At 37.7% G+C, this 20,467-nt stretch overlaps 1 protein-coding gene across 1 annotated transcript in view; it reads left to right on the top strand.

The window, feature by feature from the left end:
• Mid1 (midline 1) overlaps positions 1–20,467 on the top strand; it is a 200,429-nt gene that overhangs the window by 117,896 nt on the left and 62,066 nt on the right. The window contains exon 3 of the mRNA XM_055613368.1: positions 3,320–3,415. Coding sequence (XP_055469343.1) covers positions 3,320–3,415 — 96 coding nt within the window. The remainder of the gene's footprint in view (positions 1–3,319; positions 3,416–20,467) is intronic.

The following is a 20,467-nucleotide window of genomic DNA, read 5'->3' on the forward strand; positions in this document are numbered from 1 at the left end:
ATATTGACCAATGCATGTTAGTTCCTTTTGTAATGGAGTCGATGATCTTACCTTGTTTCATTGCTTGTTTTCTTTTCATTTTTGTTGGGATATTATCTGTATGCCCTGTTTTCTTGGGTGAATTTGTTTTCGTTGGATTGGAGTTTTCCTTCTAGTATCTTCTGTAGGGTTGGTTTGCTGTATAGATATTGCGTAAATTTAGTTTTGTCATGGAATATTTTGTTTTCTCCATCTATGTTGATTGAAAGCTTTGCAGGGTATAGTAGTCTGGGTTGACATTTGTGATCTCTTAGAGTCTCCATGATGCTTGCCCAGGCCCTTCTGGCTTTCATAGTTTCTGATGAGAAGTCTGGTGTGATTCTGATAGGTCTACCTTCATATGTTACTTGGCCTTTTTCCCTTGCTGCTTTTAATATCTTTTCTTTGTTCTGTAGATTTAGTGTTTTGACTATGATGTGACGTGATGTGTTTCTTTTCTGGTCTAGTCTATTTGGTGTTCTGTAGGTCTCTTATATATTTATGGACATCTCTTTCTTTAAGTTGGGAAAATTTTCTTCTATGATTTTCTTGAAAATATTTTCTGGACCTTGGAGCCTGGAGTCTTCTTTTTCATCAATTCCTATTATTCTTAGATTTTGTCTTTTCATAGCATCCTTGATTTCTTGGATATTTTGTGATTGGAATTTTTCTGATTTTACTTTTTCTTTGAGAAAAGTATCAATTTCTGCAAGTGTGTCTTCAGCTCCAGAGATTCTCTCTTCCATCTCTTGTATTCTGTTGGTGATGCTTACTTTTGTCGTTCCTGATCTTTTCTCCAAGTTCTCCAGCTCAAGAATTTTCTCATTTTGTGTTTTCTTTATTGATTCTAATTCTGTTTTCATGCCTTGCACCATTTCTTTTATGTGTTTGAATTTGGATTCCTGTCTCTCTACGATGGACTCTATTTCTTTGTTCATTTCCTTTTTGTATGCCACTATTTTTTTCTCTACTTGTGCCTCTATTTGTTTGGCTATGTTTGCCTGTGTTTCTTTAAGGGTTTTGTCTATTTCTTCTTTCTTTACCTCCAATTGACTGGCCAACTCTTTGAAAGATTTGTTCATTTCCTCCTTATGAGCCTCAAATAATTGTGCAAGCATGGCTTTAAGGTCATTTTCCTGTGCTTCTGATGAATTGGAGTATCCATCGATTTTGGGGTTTTTCTGGTGAAGTCATGATGTCCTGATTTATGTTGGAAATGTTCTTTCGCCTACCCCTGGCCATTGGCTAATCTGAGATCTTCCCTGTTTGTTTTTGGATTCTGCCGATCAGACTGGTACTGTCTCTCGAGTCTGGAGAATTCTTCAGGAAGTTGAGAGAGGTCCCGTGTCCTTAGCGTATGCTGAGGACTAGCTGTACCTGTGGGAGGAAAGTACGCAGGCGCAAACAGAGGCAAATGCAAGCGTGCATGCGTGCGTGTGTATATGTGTGTGTGTGTGTAAGTGGGTGTGGGCGTGTGTCTCGAGGGACAGAGTGATGGCTAATGTTGAACCCTTGAGTGTGTGGGAGGGGCTCTGCAATGTATATGTCGCAGGCGCTAGTGATGATCGCAGCATAATTTCTGGCATTAACTGCCTTAACTCCTCAATTAGACCCACAGAGCAGGAACTTCAATGTTCCAAGTGCCCCTCTGTTTCCCAAAGTGGGTATATGGGTGGGAGGGGGTTCGATGCCTGGCTTCTGTTTTAGAAGAACCCAGGATCAGTGGAGCTGCAGATTCTCAAGGGTGCACTCACTTACAGGCAGGACACTTGGCAGAGATCGGCGTATCTGGGCTCTCTGCTCTCTGGTTTGGCCCTGCTTCTTTGATGTGCTCCGCCAGTTCCGTGCTGCTGTCACTGCCAGGTTATGAGGTCTTGCTGCAGCTGGAGATTTCAGGGTGGTCACGTCAGTGGGAATCGGGGTAACCAGCCTTTCTGTTCTCTGGTTTGGCCCCGGTTAGTCTTAAACTGGAGGGCTGATGTGCCCCGCCAGCTCAGTGCTGCTCAGCCGCCAGGTTAGAAAGTCCCGCTGTAACTGGAGACTGGGTTGCTAGTCCAGATGCTTTCTGGGAAGTCCTGGGGTCTCTTCACTGTGCTCTCCAAGCTTCAGAGGCCCAGCGCCTGGTGTGTCTAGCTTGTATGGCGTTTCTGTCTGGTTTTGGTGAGTATATAGCGTATTCTCTGTCACTGTGGGATTGGGCGGGCCGTACCGTCAGTGATGGCGCTCCTGTGGAGCTAGTATGGTGTCTAGCAGACTCGGGCCCTGGGAGGATGGTGCAGCCGCCTCGCGTGAATCTGGGGCTCCGAGACACAGTACTGCTGGCCTTTGCCGATAAAGGACTTGGGGCTCCGCCTCAGTGGCTGTAGGCCCCAGGCAGTTAGGTCTGTGCTGAGAAAGGCGAGTCAGCTGTGCTGAGGAGGAGGGAGGTCTGGGGGAGGGGAGTGCCGAGAGATCAAAGGATCGTTTTTCACCTTCCCCAAACAAGTCCCTGGGTGACCCGAGACCAAGGTTTTCACCTCCTGCGATGTTCCCTGTTGTTTAGAAAGTCTCTCCGTTGTTTCCCTGGCTTCAGAAGTTCTTCCACTCATCAACTCAGAACTTTATCTCTTCCACAGCTCGGAAACTGTGTGTGCTAGTCGCCATCTTGGCCAATTTGATACTCTTAAGGAATAGCCATATATTAAGATGCTAAATGATGAGAATATACAGTTCAAGGACATTTACACAGATAGAAAGTTAAAAAAAAATAGGAAACAGAGAGGATAAGCTATATTATGATTGGGAAGTGTGAGATATGTGTGTGTGCGTCATATGTGTAACAAGAACTCCTTTAAAAGGTTATAAATTGCCATATTCTTTAACCATAGCTGGTCAATTCAAATCTTCTAAAAGGTTAACCTCATTTACCCATAAATTGGCAAATCTAAAAATGCTAAAACTAAACTATATAATGTAGGAGTATATTCTTGATATTATTACCATTTCTGTCTAAAGCAAAGGGATAAATATTGAACTATGTACTGTCTCCCTAGGTCTGTATCTATCAGTAAATTACTGCTGAATTTCTAATTAAATGTAAATGTGTTAACACAGTAAAATTATAGAAACACAAAATTTTAATATATCTAGAAGAATCTTTGAAATACAACTTTCAAAAATGTAGTTTAAATTTATAAATACTTGAAAAAGCATTCATAGCATTAAGATTTCTGAAAATATATCCCTTGTTTGAAGATTAATTTTGTACATACTAAAGTAGAAAGCTATGTAGATAACATTTCTCTCTTTGTTTTTTAAACAGCAAAATTTGGAGAGTAATCTCACCAACCTTATTAAGAGGAACACAGAACTGGAGACTCTTTTGGCTAAACTTATCCAAACCTGTCAACATGTTGAAGTGAGTATCCACCCTCTCCTCCATGGTGTATTTCAGATGAAAAGTGCTAGCTTGGAATATTTTCTGTCTACTCAATACTTAACTTTAAAGGAGAAATCTTTCTTAGGATTATAGAGATAGCTTAACTCATGAGAACACTTGCCAAGTCAGTAGCTTATAATCTCTTAAAATTCCAGCTCCCTCTTCTTGCCTCCGTAGGCATTCCCCCCCACTCACATTCATGTATGCACAAACACAAATAATAATACTAAAATAAATGTTTTCAAAAGAAAAATCTCAGGCTGGTGAGATGGCTTGGGGGTTAAAAACCCTGGCTTCCCTTCCAGAGGCCCTCGGTTCAATTTCCATCACCCACATGGCAGCTCACAACTGTCTGTGAATCCAATTCCAGAGAATCTGACACCCTCACACCAATACACATAACATAAAATTGAAATAAAAATTATTTTATTAGATATTATGATGCCTACTCCATTTTGTTTTCTGCATCTGTTTGCTTGGAAAATCTTTCTCTAGACCCTTACTCTGAGTTAGTGTCTATCTTTGTTGCAGACATACGTTTCTTGAATACAGCAGAATGTTGGATCCTGTTTCTGCAACCTTTTTGCTAGTCTTTGTCTTTTTATTTGAGAGTTGAGTCTATTGATGTTGACATGTAGCCCTTGGGGAGCTCAGTCTCCATAGACGCCCTATAATAAGAGAAGCAGAGGCAATCTCTTGCATAAACTCTGCCTGCTTTTTTAATACCTCCCCCTGATGTGGTAACCTTACTAGACCACAGAGAAAGAGGATCCGGACAGTCCTGAAGAGACCTGATAGGCTAGGATCAGATAATGTGGGAAGAGAACCTCCCCTATCAGTGGACTAGGGAAGGGGCATAGGAGGAGAAGAGGGAGGGATGGTGCTATAACCAGGATACAAAGTGAATAAATTGTAATAAATAATAAAAATAAAATTATTTGGAAAAAAGAAACAAATCTTTCTTAATAGTAAATATTATACAAAAGTTAATATAGAGCAGATGAAATTGGAAAGAACTGGAAGTTTATAACTCCCTCTGAACTTATTTCATGCCATTTTTTTCTATTTTAAAAATTTATTTATTTTTATTAATTACAGTTTATTCACTTTGTTTCCCAGCTGTAGTCCCTCCCTTGTCACCTCCCAATCTCAGCCTCCCTCCCTCTTCTCTCATGCTCCTCCCCAAGTCCAGTAAAGGTCCTCCTCCCCTTCCATCTGACCCTGGCCTATCAGGTCTCATCAGGACTGGCTGCATTGTCTTCCCCTGTGGCCTGGTAAGGCTGCCATTCTTAATACTGTAGATTTTAATCAGCTTCACAAAGAACACCCCTAGTAAAGCACAATTTAGAAGGTGTATTGTAAGTTTACTAAGGCTGCTAAAGCAAGTCCAGTCAGTCACAACTTGAGAGCCAATTTAATTGTATTTGTCTTGCTTTCTGTACCAGAGTCATGTCTCTTTTCTCCAAGTCAAAATATTTTATCAATAAAATTTGAAAGAGTTTTTTAACACAGTATTTTGCATATTGGTTCCATCTTTTACAATTATAATGTGGAGTCTTTGAAAATATGGATCAAATATAATTCATCTCAGAATTTCAGAGTCTGGTGCATTTATTTTGAAACAGATGCTGAAGTCTCCTATCTGCATGTTATCTATTATGTATCAATTGGTTAAAAGATCAATATAAAGTAAGAAAAGAATCTTGAGAAAATTGTTCTGCACAGATGTGTATGATGCCTCTATACTAAGCCAGTTTGAGCTTTGAATGCTTATAAGTCCATCTCCACCTGTTTAGAGAGACAATGTGTTTATTTCTTTCAGACTCATCAAAGTGCATATATTTATATATTTGTATATATACATGTTCATACATATATATTTATAAAGCAATAGTAATCAAAGAAAAAGAGGCTATTAGCTTGAGAGTTGGGGGCCATGAAGTGAGTGGAGGGAAGATACCTGAGAGAGGCTAGAGAAAAGAAAGAGGGAAGAAAGGGATGTAATTCTCTTTCAATTGAAATACATATTTAAAATATATGAAAAGTGAATCCTAGCCTCTTGACAATGTTTTAGTCATCATATCCACTGCACAGTCAGAAGTACTAGACTTCAAAGACACAGGAAAAGTAAGAAAGTAGAAAAGTAATCTAAGAAAATTCTTCTTAAGACAATATATATTAGAATTATGAGAGGAATTTTCAAACTTGAATGTGTGAAAAAAATTACCATTTTAACAAATTTCCACTAATTAGTAGCATTCAGTACATTTTTAATATTGTATATCTACTCACTAAATCCAGAAAATCCCCATCGTTCTAAACACAGTTGTTTGAAAACAGTATGCTAAGTAAAATAATACAAACATAAAAAGATAAAATTTTTATGACCTTAACTTATTTGAAGTACTTGGAATAAGAAAATTCAAAACCTAACATAAGGATTACCAGGAATTGGCATGGGGAAAAAAATAAAGATATTTAATGTGCTTATTTTTCAAGTATACAAATATTTAAAATAACTACTCTCAAAATAATGATGTTTTATAGTCATTTTATCTTCTCTAATCATTTATGTTCCCAGAACTAAGATAGCAGATTCATAATATAGTAAAAATAATAATAAGGATCATAAAATATAGTGTGTCTACAGATTCAGATAATAGCACAAATAAGTAACATCACAGCAGCCAATCAGACACTGATCTCATAGATTGTAGCTTTTTAAAATTAATCAATTAATTATTTTACTTTATATCCCAACTGCAGTTTCCCTCCCTCCTCTCCTCCCATTCTTTCCCCACCATCTCCCCTTCTCCCATTTATTCCTCCTCCCTTTCTCCTCAGAAAAGGGGAGGACTCCCATGGATATCAATGAGCCATGGCATATCAAGTCGCAATAAGACTCTCCTATTGAGGCTAGACTAGACAGCCCAATGGAGGAAAGAGTACCTAAGGCAGGCAACAGAGTCAGATGCAACCCCTGCTCCCGCTATTAGGAGTCCCACATGAAGACCAAGCTACACAATTGTTACATATGCGGAGAGGGTCTAGGTCTGTCACATTCATGCTCTCTGGTTGGAGTTTCAGACTATGTGAGCCACTTTGGACCCAGGTTAATTGATTCTGTAGGTTTTCTTGTTGTGTCCTTGACCCCTCTGGCTCCTACAATCCTTTTCTCCCCATTTCAGCAGAGTTTCTCAAGCTTCGCCTAATGTTGACTGTGGTGTGGATCTCTGCATGTTTCCATTATTTGCTGGGTAAAGTCTCTGATGATATTTACACTAGGCTCCGGTTTGCAAGTATAGCAGAATAATAACAGTGTCAGGGCGAGCTCCCTCTCATAGCCAGGATCTCAAGATGGACCCTTCTCATTAGTTGACCATTCCCTCAAATTCTACTTCATCTTTACTCCTGCACATCTTATAGCCATGACAAATTCTGGGTTGAGAGTTCCGTGGCTGAATTGGTGTCCAAATCCTTCTGTTAGAAATCTTGCAGATGACAGAAAATGGCTTTTTCAGGTTCCATACCTTCCATTGCTAGGAGTCTTAGCTAGGTTCACCCTCAGATATCTGATTTCCATTGTCCTATGTTTCTACTTCATTCCTGCCACATTCCAGCTTCAAAGCTATGTTTTTCAACAGACCAATGAAAATCCAACTATAACTTTAAACCAATGACAGGATACAGGTAAAAATTACATTTTTTTCATTCCTACTGGCACATAAAATGCAAATTAGACATTTGCCACATCCTAGATTGGTGAATGTGACAGGGAGAACTTTCTAAAATCTTCTACATATGATATAATATAATATATAATATAATGATATGATATGATGAGATGATATAAAACAGAAACTAACACATTGGAGTTGGACAACAAACAGAAGAAAAAGAGTCCAAGAGAGGGCACAAGAATCAGATACCCAGTCATTACACACTCAAGAATCTCTTAAAAACATTAAACTGGACTTCATAATGTGTATATACAGAGGTCCTTGTGTAGGCCCTGTGCATGCTGCTTCAGTCTCTGTGAATTCATATGAGCTTTGATCATACTGATTTAGAGTATTGGTTCTCGACATGTAGGTCAGGACCACTTTGGGGGTCTCATATCATATATCCTGCATATCAGATATTTATATTATGAGTCATAACAGTAGCAAAACTACAGTTATGAAGTAAACAAAATAATTTATGATTGGAGAGATCACCACAATATGAGGAACTGTATTAAAGGGTCACAGCATGAAGAATGTTGAGGACCACTGATATACAGGCTGTTGTTTTCTTGCTATTTCCATGCCCTCTGGCTCTTACACTCTTTTTGTTTCCTTTTCTGTAGGGGTTTCGTGAGCCCTAATGGGATGGATTTGATGCAGACATTCCATTTAGGGCTGAATGTTCCCTGTAATGTCTAGTTGTTGGTCTGTGTAGTTGTTTCCATTTGCTGCAAGAAACTTCTCTAATGATGGCCAAGCAAGACACTGATCTATGAGTATAGCAGAATATCACTGGGTATCATTTTATTGCTAAACTTTTTAGAACAGTAGTATTTTGTTTTATCCTAGGCCCCTGCACTATTTAGTCTCTAGTTCTTAGTCACACAAGCTGTGTTATATATAGGTTCCATTTTGTAGAGTGGACCTTAAATGAAATAAGATATTGGTTGATTACTCCCACAAATTTTATGCCACCATTGCCCTAGCATTTCTTGCAAGCAGAATACCATTGTAGATCAAAGGGTTTGTGGCTGGTGTGGTATTTACAATTTTCTTTTGGTGGCATGTAGAGTACCTTACTGTATCAAAGATGCTAGAACATAGGAGTGGAGGCTCCATGTAGGCACCAGATCACCTTCTTCATGTTCAATGACTTGTATAAGTATTATCTTCAGCCATGGAGGCTTGCTGTCAATTTGTAGAGAGCAGCCTATAGTCTTGGCAACAGCCTTAGATGTTTGGGCATTTCCCATTGAACCCCTTTGGCCAAAAAATTAGATGTAACACAATTGTGGTACTGGAAGCTTCGTTTGGTGAGACAAGATGGCCGGTGGAGACTCCCCAACTGTTGGGCAACTTCATGCAGATTGCCAACATTTATCTGTATAATCTAGGAAGCATCTATTGTATGAAACCAGGTTTTCCTACTGTCCTTCAAATGCCCTTTAATTTTAGCTGTCTTTCTTCGTTTTTCCTCCCTTGGAACTTAAATAAGGAAGAAAGAAGTAGGGACTGAAGAAATGGCCGAGTTCAATCCTTAGATTAATTAAACCTAAATTAATAAAACAAATCGCCATTCAGTGTGAAGCATGCTTGTAGTTTCTGAGCCAAGAAGGTAGAGGCAGGTATATCCTCACTGATCAGTCACACTAGCATACTTGACAAGTTCTAGGCCAAAGAGAGACCCTGTTCTAAAAAGAGTGTATGGTGGAATGGTGTCTGAAGAATGAAAATAGGCTATCCTTTGGCTTCCACATGCACACATGTGGATCAGTGCACATAGATGAACACACATCCACAAATCAGAGAGGAGCACAATTTGGCTGAGAGCTTATAGAGTTTATAGAAGAGTCAAGACTTCAGCTTGTCCTATAGATTTCAGAACTGTACTAAAAAATACTCTAGGATTTGAAAATATCCGCTTATTTTATGTCATTCAATGGTGTTTATTACAGTATATTTCTCAGCACAATAAAGCTAAGCTTTCAGATACTCTTAGCTTAAAAGCATCTCTATTAAATAAACACTGGAAAGTTAGGGTAAAGCTTAAAATATTTTGTGCTCATGAAGGTTTTGCTTTTACTTATAAGTACCCTCTTCGTGATTAGAAATTTAAAACTGGAAATTTAAAATTGGTTACTGAGAAGCAAGTATGTTGGCAAATTTTTCAAGCTCCAAATTTGTTATGTATTTCTGCAGTAGTGTTTAGGGGTAGGAAAAGGGCTATTTTTCCCTTCCTGAACCATCTGTTCTAACTGTTCATCATTTTAGTCCTGATGAGCATGGTATAATAGATAGAGGAAGGAAAATTATGAAAAAGTGACATGGAAGTTAAAAGGACTGGCCAGTGGATTTAGGTCCCTTCTGTTAGGTACTGAATGATCATCCTGCCTACCTTACATGCTGTTAAGATGAAGCTTACAGTGTGACAGTAACAGCAGGTGCCACAACTTTGACCTTTCTAACCTACTAAAACTGAATTTGTTTGTGCCTTGTTAATTAAACATGGGAAACAGTCATGAAGAAGCATAATATTTTCTTTATTTCAGAGAAAAATAAATGTGTATTATATGAATAAAAGGATGAACAAAATAGAATGATCCATGTGCCATATTTTATATTTGTGATTGATGGCATTTGATGTTTTGGATAATAAGAATTACTTCTCTTTAGTAAACAAACAAACAAACAAAAAACAATCACCTATGCTTTATAGTAAATCTTCATGGACTAGGTGATTATTTCATTCAATTTTTTAAGTTCAACTTCTTAAAACAGTAGTGTCTGGTTTCCATTATAGCTGGTAATAATTTCAAAACAAATATATTGTTCCTAATGCAATTTTAGTATGACTTAAATTTACAAAATGTTATTCATTGTAGTGTGATGTAAAATTACACTCTGCCATGTTCAGTAATTTCAGGATGAGAGGCAAAGTCAAGAAATTCACTACCACATTATTTCTTATTTCAAGGGATCAGATATTATTTTAGTTGAGATACTAACTAATTATATGGAATTAATTATGACCAACTTACAAACAGGCATACATGACAGTAGAAGTGATTCTTAACAAAGGTTAAGGGTATTTCTGTCTTTCTCTGCTTCTTTGTAAATTCTTTGGAGTAGAAATAATGTTTATTGCTGACTAAATATGGGACTCAAGAAATGTATTCTAAATAAAAATTAAATAATTATTTATGAGTAGAAAAATGGTAGTAGCAGTCTTCTCATTTTTTTTTTTTTTTTGAGGCAGGTTTTCTCTGTGTAGCCTTGGCTGTCCTAGACTTACTTGCTTTGTAGACCAGTCTGGCCTTGAACTCACAGAGATCAGCTTGCCTCTGACCACCTGAGTGTTAGGATTACTGGAGTGGGCTACTGGGTCTAGTTTGTCCTAATTATTAATATTCTCAAAGAACAATTTTTTAAATCGTGAATTCCACCTTTTCCTGTAATAATTGAATGAGTCCACATAGGACTCATTAATGAAGGTGCCATCAAGGTCATAAAACCTCCTTTTAACAAAAGAGGATATCATAGCCTGGTTTGTGTAAATAGGAGCAGGGAAAACTAAAGAAAAAGATTACAAGAATGATGGACCCAAATTAAATGCAAAACTAGCTAATAACCCACAAGAAAATACAGCCTTGTCCTTGATATTTGAGTAAAGTAAGTTCTATGTATTCTGTTTTTTCTAACATTGGTCTTTGCAGAGTATAAGCCCTAATTAATAACAAATAGAAATTCCACAATCTGGAAAATTGCATGACCCTGACAAGGCTGGCTTCACAGAAGAAGCACTGATATGCCATGAGAAAGCTCTCACTCTTTTCCTTGACCTTATTTGCAAGTTTTGGGCACTTTTTGTTGTTTTGGGTTTTTTTTTGTTGTTGTTGTTTTCTGTAATTTTCTGTTCTGGAGACTGTTGACTGTTGAGCTGCATTAGCTCAACAGATATTGCTGTTGAAAATATAAGATTTGGCCAGGAATCTTTTAATTTAATTTGTTCAAGGACCTGTTTTGTTCATATTTTTAGTAGAAATGGAGGATCTACATGTGTGGTGCACTTTGTTAGGTGCCAAAGTACTTTCTCATCAGGGACTCATCTTCACTAATACAGAAGAGCACCAACAACACAATAGAAAACTGTTACTGCCACAAGAGGTATGGATTACATACTTCACATTTTCAGAGAAGGGAGAAATTAGTTCCTGTTGGCCATTGGGAAAGACAACAGAAGATCTGAGCATGACTTTAGGAAAGGTACTACTAATTGAGAGAGAAGAAGCACTGCTTGCAGAGCAAATAAAGACATGAAAGAGTGTGTGCATGCATAAACTGTGTGTGTGTGTGTGTGTGCACATGCGTGGCTTGTAGAAAAATTGAAGGCGTGCATGAAGGAAAGATAGGTAGAGAACAGCTTTGGAGAGATGGGAGTTGGGAAGCATTTCATTTGGCTTATGAGTTTGAAATTGATTCTTGAAAGTTCAATGACAATTCAGTAAGCATGTATATTGTGTTGGCTTCATACTTACAAATGGAAACCCTCACTCATTTCAGGAATTGATATTTTTCGATATTTGGAAAATAATATGTGTTAGATCTCAAACCTGGGACAAATGACTGAGGTGCCTATTTAACATATAAAAGCAGACCTGGACCCCAATTCTCCCTGCATCTGCCAGTCCCTAACTGTTACAGGGCCTTCATAGCTGGTATACTCCACTCCCTACCCTGAACTCTCCACCCCATGGTGCTGGGATTCTCATCCCTATATAATCCAACCATTTTAGTTACTCTTTTTCTTTGTACCTTTGAGCCTCCTAGCAGCTGTACCTGGTTCCCCTTTTTCCCCTGTCTATTTCCCTCCCCTATTGTGAACTGTCCCAGAGGCCCTTCCCTCTAGCTATACTCTCCCACATCTCCATAATAAACATTGTCCTCTGCCATACCTAGGAACAGTCATACCCTTTCTTTTTTTCTTTATTTCATTTGTTTCTTCATTTGGTGCTGAAATCAAGGACCAGTCATGTCCATTCCTGTCCTTTCCATTTTATGTCTTTTTGTTCCATTCATTTTAACTTCCTGAAAAATAATCACCCATCCATGTGAAAACACCATGGTATTAAGTGAACTCCAGAATGGTGGTGGAATATATTGGTCACCAACAAGCTATTCTTTTAAATCAGTACAGTGGAAAAGAATTTCCTGCTTCACATCCTAGGTTCCTAGACTGTACTTCTTCCTTTTCCTCTTCCTGAAGTTGTCCTTGTATTCTGAGTCTAAATACAAGGGAAAATAACACTCCCATGCTAGCTAGGGCTAAGAAAACTCACAGCACAGAGGTGCCTCCTCATTGTTGTAAATTCAATCAATGAATTCCTTCTCAGGCCTTAGAGGGAAGTGCTACATCCTCATAAGCCCACCCATCCCCCTGGGGGTTCACTTCTGCTTTTCTTTAAAAAAAAATGAAGCCCTTGAAGACCTGCCTTTCCCCCCACCATTGTTTTCATAACTTATTTAGCAAATGAGAGCAAGCAAATAAAATGGTCTTATGATTGTGTACGTGCTGAATTTTTAAAAATTAGAGAAAAAAAAAGAGTGTAAAGTCCATGGCAGTTTGGGGCTTATGAAGAAGAGGCATAGAAAGAACAACTTCAGAGAGACCCCCAACAAATGTTTGTGTTAATTTGATGTCTGAGGCTCTATAAACTATAGATTTTAACTGTTCTGCTTTGTTTCCTCCAGAAGAGGATTACAGTAAAAGCTCCCTTAGGTCAAGTTTGGAGTTACTGTTATCTAGAGCATAAAACAAGCTTATGAGAAGTGATCAAAATTTGGGTCAGGAAGTGGATATGATCGCACATGCACACACACAGCACTGGGGATTCTCAGGCAGGAGGATAGGTTATTCAAGGCCAGCCTGGGCAACATACTGAGATGCTGACACACACAAAAATGGAAAAAGTATCTATTTAAATTTTTAAAAAGAACTAGCTGTAAAACTTACTTTTTGTAGGTCAAATAAGGATTAAAGCTTTCATTACTACATTCTTCTAATTTTCTTTGAAAAATCAGAAAACCTATATTATTCCTTAAGAAAATACCTGAGAGTCATTACTTTTATTTTTGTAGCAAATATAACACATTATAAAAGCCCACCTGGGGAAAATGTTGGTGACAGTGACTAAACATAGTGACATACTAATGGAGAACAAGTAAAAAATTGTGACCAATACCCATTGCTGTTTCAGGAAGATAGAGGCCCAGCTGACTAAACTTTTTTGTTCAAGGTCTAGTCCAACAACTTGTCAGCATGATGGCTTTGGCCTTTTTGACAAATTTTGCCTTGTTTACCCAAGTGGTGGTGTCTCGTGCCTTTAATCCTAAAACTTAGCAGGCAGAGGCAGGCGGATATTTGTGAGTTTGAGGCCATCCCTATCTACAGAATGAGTTCCAGAACTGCCGGAGCTCTTACACAGAGAAACCATGTCTCAAATAAACAAAGCCAAACAAAACAAAAGAAACAGAAGAAAAAATATTGCCTTGTATGTAATAACCTTTAAAAAATTAAGTGTGTGTGTGTGTGTGTGTACACATCTGTGAGGGTATGTACATGCTACTGTATCACTTATGTGGAGATCAGAGAACAGTTTTGGCAATTGGTTCTCTCTCTTTATCATGTGGACTCCAAGAATGGAACTCAGGTCCTCAGGTATGGCAGCAAGCTCCCTTACTCAATCAGCCATCACTCTGGCCTCTAATCAGCCTTCACTCATATTTCAAATTCTATGTGGTTTGTTTTCTCTCCCTTACATTTATTTCCTTTCTTTTAATGGAAAGTTTGTTCCTTTTCTGGCCTTCTGTGGCTTCCCAGTATCGACATATGGAGCACCAGACATTTTGTGAGTGAATGAATCATTTTTTTTTTCATTAGAGCATTATATATAAATGACAAGGATTGATAGAGATACATTATCTTCAAAGATGTTAGAAATTGCAAAGGATACTTTGTTAAGATGGATGGATTGGTGTGTAGAAAGCTTTAAACCATGGATCAAGTCTTAAAAGCATTATTTGTAAACCTTAAAGTAATGCCAATTTGTAAAGAAAAGATAATAATTTCTGCTATGATCAATTGTGCCATTTTCTAATGTGAAAGCATTCTCTCTTTGTGATGACGATGGATGTTGCTTTATCCAGAGTTAGGGTTAGGGTTAGGGTTTATTAAATAAAGGCCAACATCAAAATACCCACATGCTTGCACACACACACACACACACACACACACATACATACAAAAACAAAACAAAACAAAACAAAAAAAACCACATGCCGTTTAAGTCTTGTGGACATGTGTGATCTGGATGAACTAGATCCTGCGGTGAGCAACCTGAGTATCTAAATTTGTATTCAAAATTGTTAGTCCATTGCTACTTGCAGATTCCCACTTCATTTGACACCCTGCCAGGATGCTGTTAGGAATTACTGGGTTAGTCTTGGGGTCTTCTTAAACCATACTAACCAACTCCCATTTAGTCATAGAGCTCTGAAAAGGTGATGATGTAATCGGATAATTGTCACCATTTGTAAATCCTATTGTGGCCACTACTGTATTGAAATTGAGTTCTCGGGTTCAGGTCTTAGGATTCCTGTGACACAGGTGTGAAAGAACTGCTGGTCTGTATTAAACTACATCATTTCAGAAAAAAGTTCATTTTGTGGGTACATTATGTATATTACTATATGCAGTTTTTGTGACCAAGCTTACTAAAATTTATGTTAGAGATAAAATCATTTTTTCACAATGGAAACTAAAGTGATTGTTTCCAAAACTAATATTTAGCATACTTGTGTTCAATGTTCTTGGAGTTAAATTATCCATAACAGTTGTATCCTATTTTCTTGAGATTCATGATATATAGGGAGAAAACAGCAACAAAAGTGATCAGAAATTCTAGAATTAGGAAATAATTTTATGACTAAATTTATAATGCTTTCATAACATTCCTAAGTTTAAGCTTTGAAATGTTAAAAACAACATTCAAAATTGTCATCATCTGTTAATCTTTATAATGTGTTATATATTCTGCATCCTACCAGGTGGCACAGAGTTGAGTTTGACCACTTGAAAAGTTGAACTTGCTAAATTAAACCTAAACTAGGGCTCAGCAGTTGAGAAAGAATAGGAAGGAAGGGAAAAGGATCATTTTTCTATTGTGTCCTAATGTCTTCCTACACAACACTGGGATTCTTTTTTTAAGATTTATTTATTTATTATGTATACAGTGTTCTGCCTGCGTATGATCTAATTATGTGATGGTTAGGAGCTACCATGTGGGTGCTGGGAATTGAACTCAGGACCTCTGGGAGAGGAGTCAGTGCTCTTAATCTCTGAGCCATTTCTCTAGCCCTTAATACTGGGATTCATTGTAGTATCTCCCATAAACTAGTCTACATGCAACCTCATTCTCTTGAAAGAGTTACCTATTGGGTAGCTAAAACAGTTTAGATTTTTCTGGCATGATATAAAAAATACTGGGAATAACCAAGAAGAGCTGAGCTTCGATCTCCAGTACACATGCAGAAGCGAGGCATAGCAGTGCACATCTGTAATCCCAGTGTCAGGTGGGGCTAGTGGAAGTGGAGACAAACAGATCCTTGGAGCGTTCTGCCTAGTTAATCTAGCTGAATCAGGATCAGTGAGAGATCATATAGAAAGAAAGAAACAAACAAACAAACAAACAAACAATAAGGTGGAGAGTATAGCAAAAGATGCCTGACATTGACTTGTGGCCTTCACAGGTATGCTTACACCCATGCACTCCCAAATATACACATGAAAACACACAAGAATAATAGTAACATTTTGTGATACACTTTTAAATGGCTATTGCAGTTAGCTATAACTCAGCTTTCAGCTTTCACATAAGATGAACTTAGCTGGATGGATTCAGGTGAGCAAGTCCAAGATAAAAGAAGGTGTCCATAATAAGCAGGTAGAAGTTTGTCTTCTCTGTGGCTCCTGTTCAGTTCATTCAGAGATATGATAACAATGAGCAACAATCCTTTTATGTTTTAATTCTCTCATACATTATATCCGAGCACAGTTTTTCCTCTGCCCTCTCCTCCCAGTTCTTCCTGCTACTTGCCCCCACTCCAATCCACTATACCTTAGTTTCCCTTCAGAAAATGACAGGCCCTCCAGAGATATCAACTAAACATGATATATCAAGTTGTGACAAGACTAGGCACCTCTCCTTGTATTAAGGCTGGAGGAGGCAACCTAGTAGGAAGAAAAGTGTCCCCCTCATAAAAGAAAAAAAAAAAAACAGGCAAAACAGTCAGAGATAACCCCAGCTCCCACTGTTAGTAGTCCTACAAGAAGACCAAGCTACACAAATATAACATATATGCATAGAGCCTAGGTTAGACCTGTGCAGGCTCCCTGATTATTGGTTCAGTTTCTGTGAGCCCCTATGAGTCCAAGTTTGTTGACTCTGTAGGTTTTCTTGGGGTGTCTTAACTCCTATGGCTCCTACAATCATTTCTCCATTTCTGTAGAATTCACCAAGGAGCTCTGCCTAATGTTTAACTGTGGGCCTCTGCATCTGCTCTCATTAGTTGCTGGATGGAGCCTCTCTTAACTCCTGTCTATGAGTAAAGCAGAATATCATTAGGAATTATTTCCTCTTTTTTGCCAGATAAGTTTTATCCTAGGTGTCTGGGCTGCCAGCCCTCTGGTTCCTAGCTCTGCAGGCAGTGTTGGGAGCAGGCTCCCTCTCATGACATGGCTTCTTAGCCTTTTGGCTAAGATCAAATAAAGCTATAGTCTTTAAGTAACTTACCCAACTTTATTTTTTTGCTTCTAGATTTAATACTTTCAATTATTTCCTGCAATTAATTAGTATCAAAATGTCTACTTATAATGATCAAGCCAAATTATCCTGTGTGTAAAATAATTATACATTATGAGAAACACAGGACATATCTTGTACTTCATTCAACTGTCTTTTATTTATTTTTAATTGCTAAATGTAGGAAAAACTGAAGACCCTTATTCTAATTTTGAAATCCCACATCAAAATAATTGAGTCATTAATATAAAATTCCTATTAACAAGAGAAGCACTGCTTGTTTTTGTTTGCAGTAGAAATATAAATTTTTAAATTCAGCTATTTAAACAGCTTGAGGTTTCCACTGAGTGCAAAAGGCTCTGGGTGAGGAACAACACACAGTGGTTCTTACAACCAAGTAAGACAAGTTCTAAACATGGAATGGATGGTAGAACTTCTACTCTGCTTTAAAAAAAAAAACCTATTTTTACTATATTTAAGATCCAGTTCCTATATGAACAGTGATGAACTCTCATGAAGATATAGTTCTCTGATTTGGCAAGGTTCTATTAGGCCATCATATGTCCTTCTGTCTTTCCAAAAGATTGGGAAGATGGTATCTCCTTCATACATGCTGGTGTCAGGAGGAGAATATTACTGTATAAAGTAAATACATCTCCAAAACCAAGTGTATATTGGAATAGGAAAAGTAAAAATAATAGGATTTGTACAAATGTAACCTAAAAACAATTATGTCCACTTTGCACGATCTTATAGTCACTTTCTAATATAAATATATCAATAGCCTTTTAATATAAACATTACAATATTGCCCATAGATATGTGGCTTGAAGCCAGACATAACAAAAAATAAGCTAATAAAGAAATGAGTTAAGCCAATCATGGTGGTGCATACCTGTAATCCCACACTCACAATACAAACCAAGAGGACTATGACTTTGAAGGCATCCTGGGCTACATTGTGAGTTTCAGTCCAGGCTGTTCAACACAACAAAATGAGGTGTCGGAAAAATATGAATGAGAAAGCATTATGTAATTGAACTACCCAAAATAGGCGATGTAATAAAAGCAGTGACTGGAATGATAGATCCCTGGAAGAAATCTCACTACATTATGCCCAACAGACATTCACAAAGACTCAATAATTACACCAACACGTTTGTGGTGTCAGTAGAATCAGAGAGTAATCAGGTCTATTGAAGTATTCTTAAATCTTTGTTTATTAACCGTAGTCATGGTTAACCCAACTTCTTTTAGACCGTAAATTCATTTCCTCGAAAAAGTTGTTTTTTTTTTCCCAAAGGAAGTTTAACACATGTGTATAAGACAAAGACCTAAGTAAGACCATAGAATCAATATTTCATGTTAAAATTTAATATTAAAACATTTGTATGTTGATAATGTGTAGCATTTAAGAGATGGCACATTATAAAAATTTGAAAATTTTGCTTTCATAATCTAATTTAAAATGTAATTTATTTAGATCTATGATTTTAAAGCAACATTGAAATGTTCTAGAGAACTTCACTTTCATTCTACAGTATTTCTAAATTTAATTTATGAGAGCTATAGAAAGCTAATTTGGATTTGGGCATAAAGAACTTGTTAAAGCTTTCATTTTATCCTTTTAAGAATTTGAAGTGATCATAAAGTAAACTTAACAGTGAAATTTATAATTGCAGTTTTTAAATGTTGCAGGAATTTGTTGGTAAAATATGAGCAATGATTATCTGGGTGAGCATTGCCTGGAAGAAAGGCTTGAGGGTATTTCGGGGGATTATAGAAATTTCTTATATCTTCAATGTGTTGTTCATTAAAATCTATTAAGGTATCCCTTAAAGTATGCATATTTATTTTTTTTTGTATAAGAATATTTACCTCATTTTTATGAATTTATTTCTTTTTTATAAATTACACTTTATTCACATTGTATCCCAGCTGTAGACACCTCCCTCATCCCCTCCCAATCCCACCCTTCTTCCCGCATCTCCTCCCATGCCCCTCCCGAAGTCCACTGATAGGGGAGTTCCTCCTCCCTTTCCATCTTACCCTACCCTATCAGGTTTCATCAGGACCTTTTGCATTGTCTTCCTCTGTGGCCTGGTTAGGCTGCTCCCCCATCAGTGGGAGGTGATCCCATCATGGGGAGCCAGCTACTGAGTGCATGTCAGAGACAGTCCCTGTTCCCATTACTAGGGAGCCCATTTGGAGACTGAGCTGCTATGGGCTACATCTGTTCAGGGGTTCTAGGGATTCTAGGTTATCTCCATGCATGGTCCTTGGTTGGAGTACCAGTCTCAGATAAGACTCCTTTGCCCAGATTTTATGGATGTGTTGTTCTACTTATGGAGCTCCTGTCCATTCCAGGTCTTCCTATCTCTCCCTTCTTTCATGAGATGCCCTGCACTCTGCCCAAAGTTTGGCTATGAGTCTCACCATCTCCTTTGATACTTTGCTGGGTAAAGTCAGAGGCCCTCTGTGGTAGGCTCCTTTTATAGTCACTGTTTTCTCCCTCTTCTGAGGTCCATCCCATTTGCCTTTCTGAATGAGGATTGATGATATTACTGAGGGTCCTCCTTCTTGCTTAGCTTCTTTAGGTGTACAGGTTTTAGTATGATTATCCTATATTACATGTCTAATGTCAACTTATAAGTGAGTATATACCATGTCTGTCTTTCTGCTTCTTGGATACCTCACTCTGGATGATCTTTTCTAGTTTCTACCATTTGTATGCAATTTTCATGATTTCCTTGTATTTTATTGCTGAGTAATATTCCATTGTGTAAATGTGCCACAATTTCTTTATCCATTCCTTAGTTGAGGGACATCTGGGTTGTTTCCAGCTTCTGGCTATTACAAATAAAGCTACTACAAATATGGTTGAGCAGATGTCCTTTTTTTTTTTATATTTGAGGATGTTTTGGATATAAGCCTAGGAGGGTATAGCTGGATCTTGAGGAAGTACTAGTCCTAATTGTCTGAGAAAGCACCAGATTTATTTCCAAAGTGGTTGTACAAGTTTACATTCCCACCAGCAATGGAGGAGAGTTCCCCTTTCTCTACATCCTCTCCAGCATGTGTTGTCACTTGAGTTTTTGATCTTAGCCATTCTGGTGGGTGTAAGGTAAAATCACAGGGTCGTTTTGTTTGGCATTTCCCTAATAGTTAAAGATGATGGACATTTCTTTAAGTGTGTCTCTGCCATTCAATATTCCTCTATTGAGAATTCTGTTTATCTCTGTACCCCATTTTTTAATTAGATTACTCGATTTTTTTGCTATTTAACTTCTTGAGTTCTCTATAAATTCTGGATATTAGCCCTCTGTCAGATATAGGATTGGTGAAGATCCTTTCTCGATCCGTTCTCAATCTGTAGGCTGTCTTTTTGTTATGATGACAGTGTCCTTTGCTTTGCAGAAGCTTTTCAGTTTCATGAAGTCTGATTTATT

This window comes from Psammomys obesus, unplaced genomic scaffold (assembly GCF_907164565.1).
Source record: "Psammomys obesus unplaced genomic scaffold, mPsaObe1.curated_primary_1811, whole genome shotgun sequence".
NCBI classification, from domain to species: domain Eukaryota; kingdom Metazoa; phylum Chordata; class Mammalia; order Rodentia; family Muridae; genus Psammomys; species Psammomys obesus.